Below are 18,986 nucleotides of genomic sequence, written 5' to 3' on the forward strand. Positions count from 1 at the left end.
ACATGCATCTCTTCTGTTGAAATTGTCCTAAAACCCCAGGAACACTTAGGGAAGACATGGAATTTGGGCAAAGGCAAACCCTGGGAAAAAAAAAAAAACACAGTTCAGGTCACTGGAGAGAACATGTTGGCTTCTACAGAACAGGAGACAGGAGGGAAAGTGGGAGGAGAGCACACAGAGCAAAGTGAGGTGCACACTCCCAGACAGACATCCTCCTAAAACAGAGGTTAGTTCTATGACAAACGTAGGTTATAAAGCAAGAAATAAGGGGAATCAAGGTGAGAGAAAGGGCAAAGCAGAGGAGAAAGCATCACAAGAAGGGGAGTGATGTTGAATTAAGAATTGAGAGTTGAGTAAAAGGTTTATTATTAGTGCAGTCAACACCATGGAACAGCACATATAACACAACCAGCAACCCGCAGAGACACTAGTGCAAAGGGGAGGGAAGCCTTAACTGAGCTTCCTGGCTCTGTCTGAAGGTGATGACAGGAGAGTATGGGCCTCAGTAAGGCAGGCAGGGTCAGAGGGGAGTGGAAGAAATGTAGTAACCAGACTAAGTATAGCAGCGTTTTCAAATTCCTGAGCACAATGTCCTGGAGCTGGAACACAGGACTGTTCCCTACTCCCTTCAAGCTGTATCCCTCCACCCCATTCCCAGTGGAGCCATGACCCAACTCCCCAGACCTATAGCAGGCAAGCTGGCCTGGAATAAAACTCCAAAGAGAGAAGAAACTGTTATATGGCCATATGTCTTCAACCCCACTCCCACTGGTATATTAGAATAATCACACCCTCTATCCCTCCCCTTCTCTAGCTCTACTAGCCACCCTAGCTAGGGATCAAGGAATGCCTGGGTAGCCTAAAATAGAGCTGAAGTTCTCAGAGGGCATGGGTAAGACAATGCACAGCCTGTACTCAGAGACACAGAGATATCATGTCTCTCCCATCTTGCCTGGTGAAGCTTAGAATCCAACTATGTATCTCCAAGGAAACTGGGGGTTGGGGGGATGGCAAGGTCTTCAAAATTAATACAGAGTTTTACAAGGAGACCCCTGGAAGGACTGGAGCAAAGTTCAGAGGGCACAGGCATTGATGTTGGACTGTCACATCCATCACTGGAATAACAAAAGAAGCGTCTCATCTCAGATGGGGTTATGGAGGGTTGGGGCAGACATAAGTTCAGCCAAGGACTCCCTTGGGCCCTTCTTATATTAAAGCCAAAGATTGTGCTGAAAAGGAAAAATATAAAACAGATCCCATCCCTGTCCCATCCCACCCTATCCAGAACCCCCACAATAGGAATATCAAAAGAAAGTTTTAAGCTTTGTTAATTTTTTTTTCTTTTTCCTTTCTTAAAAAAAAAAAAAAAAAAAAAAAGTAAATAAATTAGATTGCCAACAATGTGGCTGGACTGGAAAAGTAGGGTAGCCATAACCAGGCCATTCTAAAAAAAAAAGTGGGGGGGGGGGGAGGGAGAGAAGGAAATACAAACAATGGCCAAAGGAAATTATCAAAATAACTAGTTACAATCACAGGGCTGGAGAGGGGTCTATGGAACTATTACGGCCCATGCCAGAGGCAGTGCCTACCTGATTTCAGCAAAAGCCAGAGAGCTGCTTCTTGCTGAACACATCCACCTCAACAGACTAATCCCCTACTCCCAACCCTGTCATTCCCTAATTATGAGAAAATGTAGGAAAGAAGAGCTCATCTGGAAATTTTCGGCATCCTAACCTGCACACCTGCAGAACCAGCAGGAGCCTGCACCTGTAAGGTGGGCTGGACAGAGTATTGCTTGGCACAGAGGTCCAGTCTTTCCCTAAGGGCCAGTTACTGGCCTCATTATTTATTTCTAGGGTTTTGATTCCACCCTTACCATTTCTTCAGGATGTCTGCTCCCCAGAGCTGCCCTCTAAGTGCTGTTTAGTGTCAACAGGCCTGCCTGCTCTGATTCCCTGGTTTTGGAGGAGGGGGAACGATTAGATATTCCTCACTCCACCCTGATCCTCTAGAGAAAATTCTTTGTGCTTTCTAAAAATATCTAGAACCAGGGACCCTAGGCAGGAAAACAGATATAGAGGTGAGGACTTTTCCAAACTGACTGAAAATTTACAGACATCTTAGGGGAAGAAATTACGTAAAAGGAAGGAATCTGTGTTTCCCACCTGAAAGGCTGAGCAAAGTGCCCCGGGGCCCTTCAGTGCCAGAAGAGCAGGGAAACACGTGGCCCGTGTGTAAGCCACAGTACTATGGGTAGTAGGGAGGACTCAGGGACCAGCTGCTGGAGCGATGGGCTTTCTGACTGCCATCTCTTCCTGCTAGCCCGTCGAGATCTCCTATATCTCTTCCACACCATGCGCAAATATCATGACAAGCCCCGGCTCCTGCACCATGTCGTCACCCATATGCTGGTTCTCACAGGCCATCACGACAACAGCCTGCTTGCCAGGGATGCGCTTGGCCACGTAGTTCTCATAGTAGCGCCGGTTCATCTGTCTTGTCTCTAGTGTGGCCAGACCCTGGGGCCAGCTACGCTCGTGGGCATTTTCGATCAGCTCGTTGACGATAGAGGCAGGACAGCCACTCTCCACCAGGGAGCGCTTGATTACAGCCTGGAGTACAGCATCTGGGGTCGAGATCATCCCTCCCCAGCGGGTCACTCTTGCTGGCTGCAGGGAGTTCACCCACCTGTGTGGAGGGGGTTGAAGGTGGTCATTCCAGCTCATCCCCCTTTTCTTCATTGGCTTTTTCTCCTAATAGGAATGACCACCCACTTGGTGCTCAGCTTAACCCTAATCTCCCATCTTCCTTTTTCCATCACTAGTTCAGAAACTCTAAATCCTTCCCTAGTTGGTCCCGTGTGAGTCACCACATGTCACTCACCAGATGAAACTCAAAAGTGCAGAGTTTCTGTCATTTTTCTTAAAAATCTCAATACTAAACACACACAGTGCCTAGCACGTACTAAGTGCTCAACAAATGTTTACCGAATGAAGTGATTATTCCTCTATACTGTGTCCCATGCAGCACTGTTTACTCTCTATATATTGATTCACACTTAAGAGTTTAGTCTATGAATTGCATGGGACTCCAGCACTGAAAGGGATTCTAGACTTTGCTTGTTTATGCTGCATTTTAGATCCTTCCCCTGGATTTGCACTGACTGTCTTCTCTGGATTGTAAGCTACCTGACAACAGGGACAATGTCTATTTCTTTTTGGCCCTCCTAACACTCCACAGCCTTTAATACAGGGCTCTGTACATGTGGGTACTCACCTAAGTCTCAATGAACTGAATACTTGGGTAAGCTTTCCCTTCCATCCACCCAATAGAATAGGAGATCCTATAGTGGGGCTGGAAGTTATCCTCTTCTCCTTGGTCCCTATCCTTCATCCCAACATCTGAAAAGCGGTGGCCCCAGCCCAGCCCTTTTATTACCCGCCCTTCTGCCATCCCTTGCGCTTCCTCCTTTCAGGGCTAGGTGCCAGGATGTGGAGCAAGTGACTCCATGTCCTGAGTGACACTCACTCTAGGATCTCGTTGTATTCAATTGTTTCCTCCAGGTTCTGAAGGTTGGGGTTGACACTGCGAATTGCACGCATGTATGCCTTTAGCAGCTGGATATCTCGCTTCTGTTGGAGGGAAGGAGAACCAGGGATGATGGTTAGGGCAGACAAGAGATGAAAGACAGAAGTTAGTCTGAGAATGAGGGCAACTGAGAGATCTGAGGAAAAACCAGACCTATACACTTCAGGAAGACAGGGATATGACTATCTCATTCACAGCTGTATCCGTAGTGCTTAGCTGAGTACCTTCTTAGAGAAGGCATTTGATGAATGTTAGGTGAATGAATGACATTGATGGGATGAAAGAAAGGGAGACGAGCTCCAATCTGATTCCCTACCAAGCCAGAGGCAGAGTATCCACTCACCCAGGCACATAAGCACAGGCACCGAGCTGCAGGCTCACACTGGTGCTTCTCACCCATGGCTCTCTGCACATACACACAGACACACGCATGCAGTTACACATAGTCACACATCTGTTATATACACATGTCTGCATATTAAGGACAGGTTCTCCCCTATGTTCTCTGGGCCTTACCTGCTCCGCCAGCTGGTGTTTGTGCTCCGCTGAGGTCTTCTCCAGCTCTGCGATGCGTGTCTGTTGCTGCTGTACCACTGAGCGCAGGTGCTTAATGCAGTTGTGGTTTGGCAGCTCATCTTTGGGCATCTCCAGGCTGCCACCCAGGGTGGGAAACAAACAGAACAGAAACGCTCAATGGGACATGTGGGCAAAGGCACAAAACTGCTGAGTGGGCTTTCTTCTACCCCAGATTTCTAACATTCAGGCCTCCCCTCTTATTTATTCCTTTCACTTCCTTCTCCACAGCTCCCCCCACATCCTTTTGCTATCTACTTTCTCTGGGCCTCTTTCCCTTTCTAAGACAGTGTTTTATCTACCACATGGCTCTCCTTTCCTTCTCACTCATTCCTTCTGAGAAGCCCTAGATTCACAGACCTGGCTATCAGCATGTAATCAACTATTTCACACCCCAAAGAAAGAAAGGAACAGGGCAAGAGGAAATATGAGAAGGCTGGAAATTAGAGCAGTCAATCTGACAAAGAGAAAGTAGTACTGGGCTGAAAAGGAAGAATAAAGGAAATCAATCCTTAGTGTTAGCACACAGATTGGGAACTGCTGCCTCGTTTCTTTTATTAAAGCAAGAGCAAAAAGATCATAGTTGAAAAAGCAGCACGAAGTGACATCTTGGGGTAGAGAGCCAGGGAGGCCAAGGACACTCCTTGTGTATGTACACAGGAAACTGCCTTAGCTGGTGAGCAAGGGATCTGGGAAAAAGGGGTGGGGGGAGAGGGGGAGTTATAAATGGGAAGGTCCTTATCTGTATGGGGCAGGGGAAGGGAAGTAATCTCACCCGCAGCCCTGTTCACAGGTCACAGGCCGTTTGGGGTTGTGCTCACAGTCGCTGAGGTGAGACATGAGGTTGTCAAGCCGGACAACAGCACTACAGCCAAATACAGCGTTGTCGCAGGCAATCTGCAGCTTTGACAACATGTTCCGCATGATCCGAGGTACTGGGCGCAGGTGGGCGACCGTCACAACGCTACGGTCCACCGGACATGTCTGCTGCTGAGAAAACCACTGGGTGATGCAGGCATTGCAGAAAGCATGCTCACAATGAGGTGCCTAGAAGGGAGAGCAGGGCAAAAGGGGCACAAGAGAATTAGCAGGAGCTAAGATCCTGAATATGATAACTCCGCAAAGCTACTCAAGCCTCTGAGCAGCTTCCAGGGCCAGAGGTCCCTGGGGGTCACAGGGAAGGACAGATGCACTATGGGCAAGACACTGTGTAGGGACAGGCTTCAGATAGGTTTCCTGTGCTCAAGATTCCAAACGAATTGTGACATAAGACAAACAAGTAAAAAGTTATGTAACGATAAGAGGTATAAATAATATTCCAGGACAATAGGAGAGATGACACAAGGCAGTCGATTATTAATTGCCAACTGGATTGCATACACAATAACTGCCAAAGAAATCCAAAGGAGGGTGAGATCTTTCTAGGCTAGGTCAATCAGGGCACGTATTTATTATGGAGGACATAATTTGACATGGGTCTTAAAGGATGAGTAGAGAGGACACAGGGAAGAGATTTACTGGCAAAAATGCAATATAAGAAAGCAAAAAAAACAAGCACCTTGAACTCCTGGTGAGAAGTTAAGAGTCCTCTCTGTGTGGGCCCAGGTTCCTATTTTATGAGGGCTGACCTGAGGCATTGCCTTGAATCCCAATGGTGAGGCCTATCCTCCCAAACAGAGCCATTTTCTCATAGAGTCACATTCTTTTCAATTTCATAAAGATCGTATTTCAGCTTACTTCTTTGATAAATCAGATAACCTCTAAAGTTTAATCCCTCAAAGTGAGAGGATTCCCTGGCCTCTGGCATGGGACAAACACAGTAGGCATTTAGTAGTCGTTGATGAACGAATGGTGTGCTATTTCCCAAACACTCTGCTAGGTGCTTACAATACAAGACAGGTTCTGCCTCCAAGGTGCACACAGGCACCAAAGACCAAAACAAAGAAAGGCTTCGTAACAGAAGGAGTCATTCACAATGTCACTAATGCAACTGTCAATAGATTTTTATTTTTCACTCAAAGATATATTTCTTTCCAAAATCTTTACAGATCCTATCTCCAAAAAACAATCCTAAATTTGTCCACTTTTCCCCATCTGTCCTGCCACTAACCCAGTTCAAACTATCATCTCTCACCTATATTATTAAATATGTCTTCTAACTGGTCTCCCTACTTCTACCTCACCCCTTTATAATTCATTCTACATTCGTCAGCCACAGTGATCACTTAAAAATGCAAACTAGATCATATCACTCCTGCTTAAAAGTTTACAATGGCTTCCCTTTGTACTTAAAATAAGTCCAAACTCCTACTCAGGACCTATACAATTCTGCTTGATCTGGCCCTGTGCCTCTGACCTCTCTTCACCACACACCATGCTCCCAGTGCTGTGTTCAGGCCAGTCTGACCTCCTTTCTGTTTTTGTCTATACCCAGCTCACTCCTGCCTCAGCATCTCCGGTTTTGCAGCTTCTCTTTGCCCGAAATGCTCTTCCTCTAAATCCTAGCATGAACATCCCCTTGTCATTCAGATTTCAGCCCGACTGTCACCTCTTTCGTGACCATTCTATCCAATCTTGCCACCCCTGCAGAAATATACAGAATACGCTATGTTCCACGTAAGAAAGTTGGGCAAATGAAGTAATAATAAAAAGAGTTAACTGTGAGGAGATTATATGGGCTGGGACAAGGATGGAGTAAGAGTTCTCATGGTATGCCTCTTTCTACTCTTTTGGTTTCTGAACCATATGAACTTATCACCTATTCAAAAATTAAATAAATATGATGTAGGGATATCAGCATTCCTAGCAGATGCCTTCTACCCTTGGATATGTGTCTGGTAACCTGGCATCCTGAGGTCTTCCTGGCCTACTCCCAAAAGGTGGAGGTGGGGGGGCAACTCCTGACTTACAGTTATGAACCAACACTGACTTCTCCACACGTGACTCACCTCAAATGATAGTGCCAGAAAACAGACAAGGCCCTGCCAGGGGAAGGGAAGGAACTGACACACCCCATGACCTCTCAACACCACCAATAGCTTGCTCCACACCCAGCCAATAGTTCTACTGGCAGTAGGCTGCAAAGGCCCAGACAGGGTATAGGTCCAGGGCTAGCTGCCATTGGAATGCAGTCGGATTTTCAGTCAGCTCAGGCACCTTTCAGTCAGCTCAGTGCTCCTTTGACTGGTTGAACACTGGAATAAGAATATACTCAAAGGATCAAGAGGAGCCCCCAGGAGCTGTATAGCAATGAGTTGGGGAAGGGCCGTGAGACCTCACTGACTCGTGTCCTGGTTTGGAAAATGGGATTATGTCTAGCCAGCCAGGACTGCTAGAGGATTCATTGGTATTTACAGAGGGCAGGCAATAAGGACCATGCAGGATGATGTCCCATGAATGCTACTGTTAAGACTTCATCTCACTTATTATACTTGCCTGTTAATCACGAGTTTCTCCTCATTAGTTTTTAACAATTAAAAAATAAAAAAAATTGTTTTTTCCATGGGGCACCTGCATGGCTCAGTCAGTTAAGCGTCTGACTTCAGCTCAGGTCATGATCTCAGGGTTCGTGAGTTCCAGTCCTGCATCAGGATCTGTGCTGATAGCTCGGTGCCTGGAGTCTGCTTGGGATTCTGTGTCTCCTCTCTACTCTCTCCCTGCTCACACTTTGTGTGTGTGTGTGTGTGTGTCTCTCAAAAATGAATAAACATTAAAAAAAAAAAAAAAATTAAGGGGCACCTGGGTGGCTCAGTCCGTTAAGTGACTCACTGAGGCTCAGGTCATGATCTCGCAGTTCGTGAGTTTGAGCACCGCGTCGAACTCTGTGCTGACAGCTGGGAGCCTAAAGTCTCCTTTTATCTCTGCCCCTTCCCCGCTTGCACTTTCTCTCTCTCTCAAAAATAAATAAACATTTCAAGAATTTTTTAAAGTTGTTTTTTAATTGGTTTTTCCAGCAAGTCCCAAGAAGGAAATAGGACAGTACATACAGTTCCCTACTCCCTCTTTGTCAGAGAGTAGGGCAGGATGAAAAGGCTTGCAGGCAGACTCGCTGATTAACTGAAACACTACACCATCAAAATACAGAGAAAACTTAGGAGAGTCCAGAAGTTCAAACATGGTAGGAACATGGAACCTAGTCAGAGCCCCTACAAAGGGAAGTTCCTGAGCTACTGTCAGAAGACAGAAAACAGGTGACCATTTTATAGCAGAATAAATCTCAGAGTGACCTCAGAAGAAAATCTGAAGCGCTGGACTTCTGTGGCATCCACCTCTAGACAGACTCTGAAAGGCCCTATTCCTTTTGTAGCTGCCACTGCTCCTCTGCACCAAACCTCTATTCTGTATGTGTGTGTTGCCAAGGGGGTGGGGGAGGGGGAATTGGGGGAGGGAGGCCAGAACACAGTGACTTCCCACTGGTCCCATTACTTATGAACATTTTCATTAGCTCTACTATCATCTAGTGCCCCACCAAACCTGCCACCAGACCGACTCACCTGGACTGGCTCCTCCAAGACACCACTGCAAATAGGACAGATAAGGTCTTCGTCAACATCCCCCTGGAAACGGGTTACATCATACCCCATGTCTCATCACTGAAACCCAGGTCCTGGAAGGAGCAAGAGGAAAAAGAGGCCAATTCAGAAGAAGCCTACAAATATGTGCCAACCTGGAACTCATGGCCAAGATCCATTCATTTGTCCAACAATTATTCATTGAAAGCCTACTATGTGCCAGTCATTTGGGAGAAAGAAATCTGACTCAAGAAACTTAATTCTAATGGTAGAAGATATTACATAACCATACACTTAAAATATGAAGTGACCGGGGTGCCTGGGTGGCTCAGTCAATTAAGTGTCCAACTCTTGGTTTCGGCTCAAGTCATGATATCACGGTCTGTGAGTTTGAGCCCCATGTTGAGCTCTGTGCTGACAGTGTGGAGCCTGCTTAGGATTCTCTCTCTCCCTCTCTCAAAATAAACAAACTTTAAAAATTAAAAAAAAAAAAAAAAGAAGTGATAAATGTTTGACAGGGCATTATGAGGGCAAGAGATGTGGATACCTAACCCAGGCTAAAAGGAGAGGGTAGTTTTGAGTTTTACAGGAGTAGGTGTCACCAACAGGACAAACAAGAGTAGCTAGGTATTGGGGATGGGGGCAGGGTGGGGCATTAGCATTAGGGCTTTAGGCACATGAAACAGCACATTCAAAAGCCCAGAAGTAAGAGGGCATATGATTGGTTCAGGGAACTCTACATGGTTCAGAAAAAGGTTGACCTGAAGGATCCAAAGGAGGGAGTGACTAGATACAAGGCTAGAGTGGCAAGCAAGGGCCTTGCCATGAGAAGTCTTATGTAAGGAGTTTGGGCTTCACGAGTTTCGAGCGCCACATCAGGCTTGCTGCTGTCAGCATGGAACCTGCTTCAGATCCTCTGTCCCCCTCTCTTTTTGCCCCTCCTCCGCTCATTCTCTCCCTCACTCTCTCTCAAAAAAAAACAAAAAAAAAACCAAAAAAACTTTAAAAAGTTTAGCCAAAAACTTTACTGTAAAACAATCTACACAGTATTCAAATAACAAACACTTACTGAGTGCCATCTATATACCAATAAGCCTAATGAAACCTAGTCCCCCTGAGATAAGTGACGAGGAAGAGAAAAGCACAAGGTACTAGAGGAACACAGAAGAGAGAATTCTAAACCAGACTTGGGATGGTCAGAAAGACTTCTGACAAATGGCTCTCAAAGTATGTTTAGAACAAGTGTTCTCAATCACAGCACTGTAGTCATCTGAGCTAGAAAGTTCCTTGTTGTAGCGGTCTGGCCTGCACTGAAGAGTGTTTAGCAGCATCCCTGGCCTCTACCCACCAAAAGTTAGTAGTAGTCCTCCAGTTGTGACACCGAACATGTCTTTACACTTTGACATATATCCTCTGAGGGACAAAATCACCCCTGGTTCAGAACCACTGGTTTAAAGAATGATGAGTTAGCATTGTGGAGCAGGGGATGGGACTTTTTTTTTTTTTTTTTTTTAATTTACATACAAATTAGTTAGCATATAGTGCAACAATGATTTCAGGAGTAGATTTCTTAGTGCTCCTTACCCATTTAGCCCATCCCTCTCCCACAACCCTATGGGGCTTCTAAGGTAGATAAAATAGCATGAAGAAGCAAGAAGTCAGCTGAGAGTTTAGGCAGAGATGGGCTGGAAGATGAGTAAAGAGAGGTGGGCAGCAGCCAAGCACTGAAGGCCCTGGGACACTACACTATACTTGAAATTAACCTGAAAGCTATGGAAGTACCTGAAGGATTTCTTTTGTTGACATACATTTATATATTTTTATTCTGACAACTTCAGACTTTCAGAAAAGTTGCACAAATAGTAAAAAGACCCCATTTACCCTTCATCTAGATTCCCTGAATGTTAACACCCTACCATATTTTTTATAATCGCTCTATATAAATGTGAATAGATAAAAATTTTCTGAGCTACTGGAGAATAAATTATAAACTTGTTGCCTTTACCCCTAAATAACTTTACTGTGTATTTCCTAAAAATAAGAACATTCTCTTACATAATGATAGTAAAATTATAGAAATCAGGATACTAACATTGACATAATACTATTATTTACTAACCCCTTTCCAATTTTGCCACTTGTCCCAATAATCTCCTTTAGCAAAACAATATTCAAGACTGTGTTTCACTGAATTGTGAAGCTTCTTTAAACTCTCTTAATCTGAAAAAGTTACTAACACTTTTGGGTCTTTCATTACCTTGGTATTTTAAGAATATAGGCCAGTTAAATGAGAAGGTCTCTCAGTGTGGGTTTGTCTGATGTTTCCTCATGATTAAATTCAGGTTTCATTTTGGACAAAAATGCCATGGAAGTAATACTGTGTTCTTAATACATCACATAGAAGCATATGTTGATTTGTATCATTCCAGGTGACACTAACTCTAATCCTTTGATTAAGAAATTGACATGATCAGGGATTCCTGGGTGGCTCAGTCAATTAAGTGTCTGACTCTTCGTTTTGGCTCAGATCACGATCTCATGGTTCCTGGGTTTGAGCCCTCTATTGGGCTTTGTGCTGACAGTGCAGAGGCTGCTTCAGATTCTCCTCTCTCTCTCTCCCTCTGTCCCTCCCCCACTTGTGCTCTATCTCTCCGTCTCAAAATCAATAAATAAACTTAAAAAAAAAAAAAGAAATTGACATGATCGGTTTTCTGTTTGTCAGATAATTCTGGCAGCAGTGTAGAAAAAGTAGGCGGTAGGGAAGATAAGAGTAAGAGAAAGACCTTTTTAGGAGGTTACTGTAAAAATTCAGAAAAATATAAAGGCTCAACTGGGTGGCTCAGTTGGTTAAGCATTTGACTTAGGCTCAGGTCATGATCCCATAGCTTGTGGGTTCGAGTTCCGTGTCGGGCTCAGAGCTGACAGCTGGGAGCTTGGAGCCCACTTCGGATTCTCTGTCTCACTCTCTCTCTGACCCTTCCCCACTTGTGCTCTCCTTCTCTCTCAAAAATAGGTAAATAAACATTTAAAAAAATAGTATAAAGGCTCAAATAAAGGCAATTAAGAGAAAGAATCTATATTCTTTCTTCTTTTAAAAGAAGAATGTATATGACTCCTTTGTTTCTGCCTTAGATAGTTAATGGTGAATTCTTACTTACCAAAATAAGAATTTAAATAAAAAGATCAGAATTAGGGAATAAAAACAATGATCCTAGTGTTGGACATGTAGAGTTTGAGATTCCAAGTAGAAATCTTGAAGATGGTAGCTGACACCAGGGGTTTTGAGAGGCCACACAGGGAAAGTACACAGAATAAAAACAGAATATGAGGAAGGGTCTGAAGAATATAGAACCCTGGAGGGCACTGATTCTTTGCTTTATTTCTTACCTTCCTTTTTTCACAAGTAATACATGACTACATTCTCCATTCATTTATTTATTTATTTATTTATAAAAAATTTTTTTTTTGTTTTAACGTTTAATTTTTGAGATAGAGAGAGAGAAACAGAGCACGAGCAGGGGAGGGGCAGAAAGAAAGAGACACAGAATCCAAAACAGGCTTAGCACAAAGCCCGACACGGGGCTTGAATTCACAAACCGTAAGACCATGACCTGAGCCAAAGTCAGACGCTCAACTAACTGAGCCACCCAGGAGCCCCAGTTTTTTTTTTTTTTTTTTTTAAAAACTTTTGTTTATTTTTGAGAGAGACACAGAGTGCCAAGTGAGGAAGGGGTAGAGAGAGAGGGAGACACAGAATCTGGAGCAGGCTCCAGGCTCTGAGCTGTCAGCACAGAGCCCGATGTGGAACTTGAACTCATGAACTGCAAACTCATAACCTGAGCTGAAGTTGGACGATCAACCGACTGAGCCACTGAGGCGCCCCTATTTTTTGTTTGTTTGTTTGTTTATTTTATTTTTGAGAGAGAGAGAGTGTGAGCAAGGGAGGGGCAGAGAGAGAGGGAGGGAGGAAGACACAGAATCCAAAATAGGCTCCAGGCTCCAAGCTGTCAGGACGAGCCTGATGCAGGTCTCGAACTCACGAACCAGATCATATCCCGAGCCAGAGTCAGCTGACAGCTCAGAGCCTGGAGCCTGCTTCCGTTCTGTGTCTCCCTCTCTCTCTCTGCTCTTCCCCTACTTGCATTCTGTCTCTCTCTAAACAAACATTAAAAAAAAATTTTTTTTTAAATTCCAATCTACTGGTCCAAACATTGGTTACAATGCATTTTGCCATTCCCCTCAGGACTTACATTTGTCTGGTTGCCATTTTTTATCCCTGAAACAAATCATGTTGCAATTAACACTTTGGTAACATGATTTTTTTTGAGCACAAGATCAAATCTCTCTCCTAAAACAGATTCCCAGAGGAAAAACTGCTGGGTTGAATGACAGGACTATGATTTATTTTCCTAGATAATATACTCCCTATCATCTGGAAAGGCCTTTTCAGTTTATACTACCACCAATAGTGCATAAGAATACTTTAATAATGACATTTAAAAGGAAAGGGAAAAAAAAGAAGCCTACAAAAAAAAATTTTTTTTAAAGTCTGAGACTGACCAGAGATAAGAGAAAATTCTGGCAAGAAGAGGCTCATAAAAGTCAAGGGAGTTGGAGGAAGGGGAATTTTGTTTAATGTGTACAGAGTTTCAGTTTTGCAAGATAAAAAAAGTTCTGGAGATGTTTCATAACAATGTGAGCATACTTAACATTCCTGAACCGTATACTCAAAAACAGTTAAGATGGCAAATTTTACGTTATGTGTTTTTTACCACAATAAAAAAAAAAAAGTCAAGGAAGTGGAGTGCTTAGAGGAGGAAAGGAAGTGTCAAAAGCTGCAGTCAAGACTGATAACAATAAAAAAATCAGTATTTTCTCAAAGCTGTTCCCCAGGACATGGTGGCCCCTGTTACTCTGGAGGCACCCTTTGAACCATCACAGCCCCTAGTGACCGAGGGCTTTAGCCCCAGTGTCTGCAGCACTTTGGAAAGCTTCAGGGGAAAGTTCCTTTGCAAGACCCTCAAGAACCCAGTGATAACTGTAGGCTGGCTGTGCACGTCCGGCCGCCCTAACCTACAGCCTCTACTGCTTCCATCGGGGTTAGAGCCACCGTCCTCAGCTCATTATGTGCACCCAGACTGCTGTGCAGGGCTTCATGGTTGTAGCCATCTTTGCTTGGTCTGGCTCCATCCACTATGAAGTCTTGATCCTGAGCTCAAGACCTGGCCTTGATCTCCACAGAGATCAGGGCACCTGGGTGGCTCAGTCAGTTAAGCGTCCAACTTCAGCTCACGTCATGATCTTGCGGTTCCCAAGGTGTGAGCTCCATGTTGGGCTCTGCGCGGACAGCTCAGAGCCTGGAGCCTGCTGCAGATTCTGTATCTCCCCCTCTCTCTGCCTGTCCTCTACTCATGCTCTGTCTCTCTCTCAAAAATAAATTTAAAAAATTAAAAAAAAAAAATCCATAGAGATCATTCCCAGCTCCATCCCAGCCCCAGGAAGCAACCACTGATCCTGTCACCTGACTTATTCCCTCATCTCCCCTGATAAGCCCCTGTGTCAACAGGGGAGAAGTGGCCAACTGTGTAACCTAAAGATATTTTTTCAGGAATCTCAGATTTGGTTCAGTTTGGGTGTTACATACTTCTATTTGTGCCCCACTTTCTCCACTTCCTACTTAATAAACTGATCCACTTGTAAAAAAAGAAAGAAAGAAGGAAAGAAAGAAAGAAAGAAGGAAAGAAAGAAAGAAAGAGAGAAAAAGAGAAAGAAAGAAAGAAAGAAAGAAAGAAAGAAAGAAAGAAAGAAAGAAAGAAAGAAGGAAAGAAATGTGAGGATGTGAGGTGAGACCGGACACCAGGGCAGATAGCAGCTGCATGCAGCTGGGAGGCACTGTGAAGAGCCAATGTAGTGCAGCATGAAGTGGGAGCCAGACTGCAGTGGTTCTGAGTGAACAAGAAGGGAGGCAGAGGGGCAGGGGCTGCAGAGAACTCTGTCAAAAGCTTGATTTCAAAAGAACTACCTGGAGGATAACAGGAGGTGGAGGAAGTGGGTTGTGGGGAGGTGTTTTTCCTTCCAGTGAGAAAGGCCCATGGAAGTTGATGTACCAAGAGGAAAGTGCTAGCGAAGAAGGGGAAGTAAGACAGGAGAGAATCTGGTCACTGAGGCAGGAGTAGGCAGGAGATCCAGAAACATGTTAAACAGGAAGAGGGACACGTCTGAAGCAGGAAGGAAGAATGGCACAAAAAGCAGTCCAGATCAGTTCTCAAAAATCGTGCCAGCAAACTTTATGTGTACTTATAAATAACCCATACATTAAAAGACCAGAAAGAATCACTAAAACGTTACCAGTGGTTTTACTTGGGTGTGAGGCTAAGGATGTTTTTCTTCCACTTTTAGCACCAAATACTTTAGTAGGCATTCATTTTTTTTAGTCGCAATTCAATTTTAAATAGTCTCCTATATTATAAAAAATATATATACTTTTTAAATTTAGAAATTACTCGAGACTAAAAAATACAGGAATGCTTTTACTTTTGAAGTACAGAAATAAAAGACAGATTTTGAGCATACCCAGAAGTTTCTCCCATGGACCTGGTTAAGAGTCTTATGTTTGCTGAATTAGAATGGACTATAAGAGACCATCTGGTTTAACATCCAGGGCTGGAATCCTCTCCACAGCACCAAACAGTCAATCACCCTGTGCTTAGACACTCCTGGGAAAGGTCAAGATAGGGTGCAGCAAGAGCACAGATGAGAAACATCCAGCCCAGACTCATTTTTGTCACAGCATTCTAGAATACCTGTCCCTCTAGAACAGGGTACCCACAGCTCCGCATGCGGATTGACCAACATGGGCTACAGAAGGGCTATTACCACCTTTCTTCTCTACTTCAATTAACGCAACCTATGACTGGTTAGTCTGTCCTGAATAATAGCTACTGCCACTCTGCTAAGTCCAGACACACACACACAGAGTTGGGAGGAGGAGGAGGGGCAAGAGAAAAAGTCAAGAAGAGGAGGTACCTAAGGTAGCCTCTATAGGATAGGCAAAAATAAAATATCTGTAATTCATCTGTTCAACTGCTGACTTCACAATATCTAATTTAATATTTAATTAAATAAATTATAATTTGGTTTCTCTACAATAGCTATAACATTTATCAGAGGGGGGAGAAAAAGCATTGCTGCCTTTAAAATGCACCAGGTATGGGGGTCTCTGGGTGGCTCAGTCATTGAGCATCCAGCTCTTGATTTTGGCTCAGGTCATGATCCCAGGATGAGCCCCGAATCGGGCTCCATGCTGAGCACAGGATCTGCTTAAGATTCTCTCTTCCGCCCCCGCTCTGTCTCTATCTGCTTGTCCCTCAACCCCACTTGCTTGATCACTGTCTCTAAAAAAAATTTAAAAGGGGCACCTGGGTGGCTCAGTCGGTTAAGTGTCTGACTTCGACTCAGGTCATGATCTCACAGCTCATGAGTTCGAGCCCTGCATTGGACTCTGTGCAGACGGCTCAGAGCCTGGAGCTTGCTTCAGATTCTGTGTCTCCCTCTCTCTCTAGGCCCCTTCCCCACTTGCACTCTGTCTCTCTCTCTCTCAAAAATAAACATTAAAAAAACTTTTTAAATAATAAAAAATAAAAAAATAAAAAGCACCAGGTATGAAACAACTGCCAAGATACACCGTTAAGAGAAAAAAAAAACAGGGGCGCCTGGGTGGCTCAGTCAGTTGGGTGGCCGACTTCGGCTCAGGTCATGATCTCACAGTCTGTGAGTTCGAGCCCCGCCTCGGGCTCTGTGCTGACAGCTCAGAGCCTGGAGCCTGTTTTGGATTCTGTGTCTCCCTCTCTCTGTGACCCTCCCCCGTTCATGCTCTGTCTCTCTCTGTCTCAAAAATAAATAAACGTTAAAAAAAAAAATTATAATAAAAAAAGAGAGAGGAAAAAAACCAGAATAGTATATGCAAAGTATGCCATCAAGAGCACAAGAAACAGGGGCGCCTGGGTGGCTCGGTGGGTTAAGCGTCCAACCTCGGCTCAGGTCACGATCTCGCGGTTTGTGAGTTCGAGTCCCGTGTCGGGCTCTGTGCTGACAGCTCAGAGCCTGGAGCCTGCTTCAGATTCTGTGTCTCCTCCTCTCTCTGCCCCTCCCATGCTTATGCTCTATCTCTCGATAATAAATAAACATTAAAAAAATTTTTTCTTTTTAAAAAGAGCACAAAAAAACAACATGTATGTGTCATATGCTATGTATGTATGCATGGAACTCTCCAGAAGGATAAACAAGAAATTGCAAACAGTGCTTGCTGCTGAGGAGGGATAACTAAGGAACACGAATAGGAGGAATATACTTTAATTTCCTTAATTATCCCTTTGTACCTTTGAAAAAGATTTTCTTGGGGTACCTGGCTGGCTCTGTTGAAAGAGCGTGTCACTCTTGATCTCGGGGTCATGAGTTTGAGCCCTGTGTTGGGTGTAGAAATTACTTACTTACTTACTTACATACATACATACATAAATAAACCTTAAAAAATAAAAGATTTTCGGGGCGCCTGGGTGGCTCAGTTGGTTAGGCGGCCGACTTCGTCTTAGGTCATGATCTCACGGTCTGTGAGTTCGAGCCCCGCGTTGGGCTCTGTGCTGACAGCTCAGAGCCTGGAGCCTGTTTCAGATTCTGTGTCTCCCTCTCTCTGACCCTCCCCCGTTCATGCTCTGTCACTCTCTGTCTCAAAAATAAATAAACGTTAAAAAAAAAAAAATTAAAAAAATAAAAGATTTTCTCTCCGTGTGAATCCAATATTCAAATAAAGAAATAAATCTATAATTATCCTAAATTGTGAAAGAAAAGTGTTAAGGTTAAAACAAATATGTCCAAAACATTCACTAAATTAGTCATATACTATACATGTCTTAATAACATAACATACACACATAACATGTCTATACTATAATAAGGTCTGGAAAAAAGGTACTCTCGCAAGAAAAAGTTGATCAAATTGAATCACAACAAAAGAAGCAGTGAGTGGGGGTGATGGGTAAAACAGGTGAAGGAGATTAAGAGGTACAAACTTCCAATTATAAAACAAGTCATGGGGATAGAAGGATAGCACAGGGAATATAGTCAACAATATTGTAATAATGTTGCATGAGGACTGCACTTATGGTGGTAAGCAATGAGTGTACAGAACTGTCAAATCACTGTTATATATCTGAAAATAATATAACATTATATGTCAACTATACTTCACTAATAAAAATGTTTTAAAGAGAACAACAACAAAAACACAGTAAATATCCCCAAAAAGTATATACCCTTTATCTAGCAATCCTACTTCTAGGAACTTAGCCTAAGGAAATAATTAGAAGGGTGCAAAAACAATGTACTAGGTTGTTTCAGTGTTGTTCATAACAGCAAAAAAATCAAGAACACCACAAATATCCAGAATTCCTTACATCTATAAAATGCAATACCAGGAGGGGTGCCTGGGTGGCTCAGTCAGTTAAGCGACAGACTTTGGCTCAGGTCATGATCTCACAGTTTGTGGGTTCAAGCCCCATGTCGGGCTCCACGCTGACAGCTCAGAGCCTGGAGCCTGCTTCCGATTCTCTATCTCCCCCCTCTCTGCCCCTCCCCTGCTTGCACTCAGTCTCTCTCTCGAAAATAAACAAACATTAAAAAGAAAGAGATTTTAAAAAATGCAATACCAGGAGACATTAATATGACTTAGATATATTTGTTTCTTATTAATAATTTATTTAAATTACTTAAATATACTTTGTATATATCTTGTCTTATATCTTATTATATATTTATATGACAAAATGACATATTTATGCTTATTATATATGATATAGTACCGTTTTTGTTAAAAAGTATATTATGTGTGTATGCATTTATACTGGAGAGCTTCTAGGAGGATACAGAGAAGCTGTCTCTAAGTGTACTACTTTTAGTACTTTTTTTAAAAGTTTATTTATTTTTGTAACGTTTTATTTATTTTTGAGAGAGAGAGAGCACACACGAGCAGGGGAGGGGCAGAGAGAGACAGACACAGAATCTGAACAGGCTCCAGGCTCTGAGCTGTCAGCACAGAGCCCGACGCGGGGCTCGAACTTGTGAACCGCGAGATCATGACCTGAGCTGAAGTCGAATGCTTAACCGATTGAGCCACCCAGGCACCCCAGAAAAGTTTATTTATTTTGAGAGAGAGAGAGAGAGAGTGCACCCACGCGACAGAGGGACAGAGAGAGAGAGACAGAATCCCAAGCAGGCTCTGCACTGCCAGCGCACAGCCTAAGGCGGGGTTCAAACCCA

At 43.7% G+C, this 18,986-nt stretch overlaps 1 protein-coding gene across 3 annotated transcripts in view; it reads right to left on the reverse strand.

The window, feature by feature from the left end:
- Positions 1-349: 349 nt before the first annotated feature.
- The window catches only part of RNF41 (ring finger protein 41), a 28,900-nt gene continuing 10,263 nt past the window's right edge, over positions 350-18,986 (reverse strand). For all 3 annotated transcript variants that reach the window (XM_042992533.1, XM_042992531.1, XM_042992532.1), the window contains 5 exons: positions 8,655-8,767; positions 4,937-5,208; positions 4,105-4,240; positions 3,529-3,632; positions 350-2,688 (listed from right to left, as the gene is read on the reverse strand). In XM_042992533.1, the coding sequence (XP_042848467.1) occupies positions 2,337-2,688; positions 3,529-3,632; positions 4,105-4,240; positions 4,937-5,208; positions 8,655-8,744 (954 nt within the window). In that variant the 5' untranslated portion in view covers positions 8,745-8,767 and the 3' untranslated portion in view covers positions 350-2,336. The remainder of the gene's footprint in view (positions 2,689-3,528; positions 3,633-4,104; positions 4,241-4,936; positions 5,209-8,654; positions 8,768-18,986) is intronic.

The sequence above is a fragment of the Panthera tigris genome, chromosome B4 (assembly GCF_018350195.1).
Source record: "Panthera tigris isolate Pti1 chromosome B4, P.tigris_Pti1_mat1.1, whole genome shotgun sequence".
Taxonomy (NCBI): Eukaryota; Metazoa; Chordata; class Mammalia; order Carnivora; family Felidae; genus Panthera; species Panthera tigris.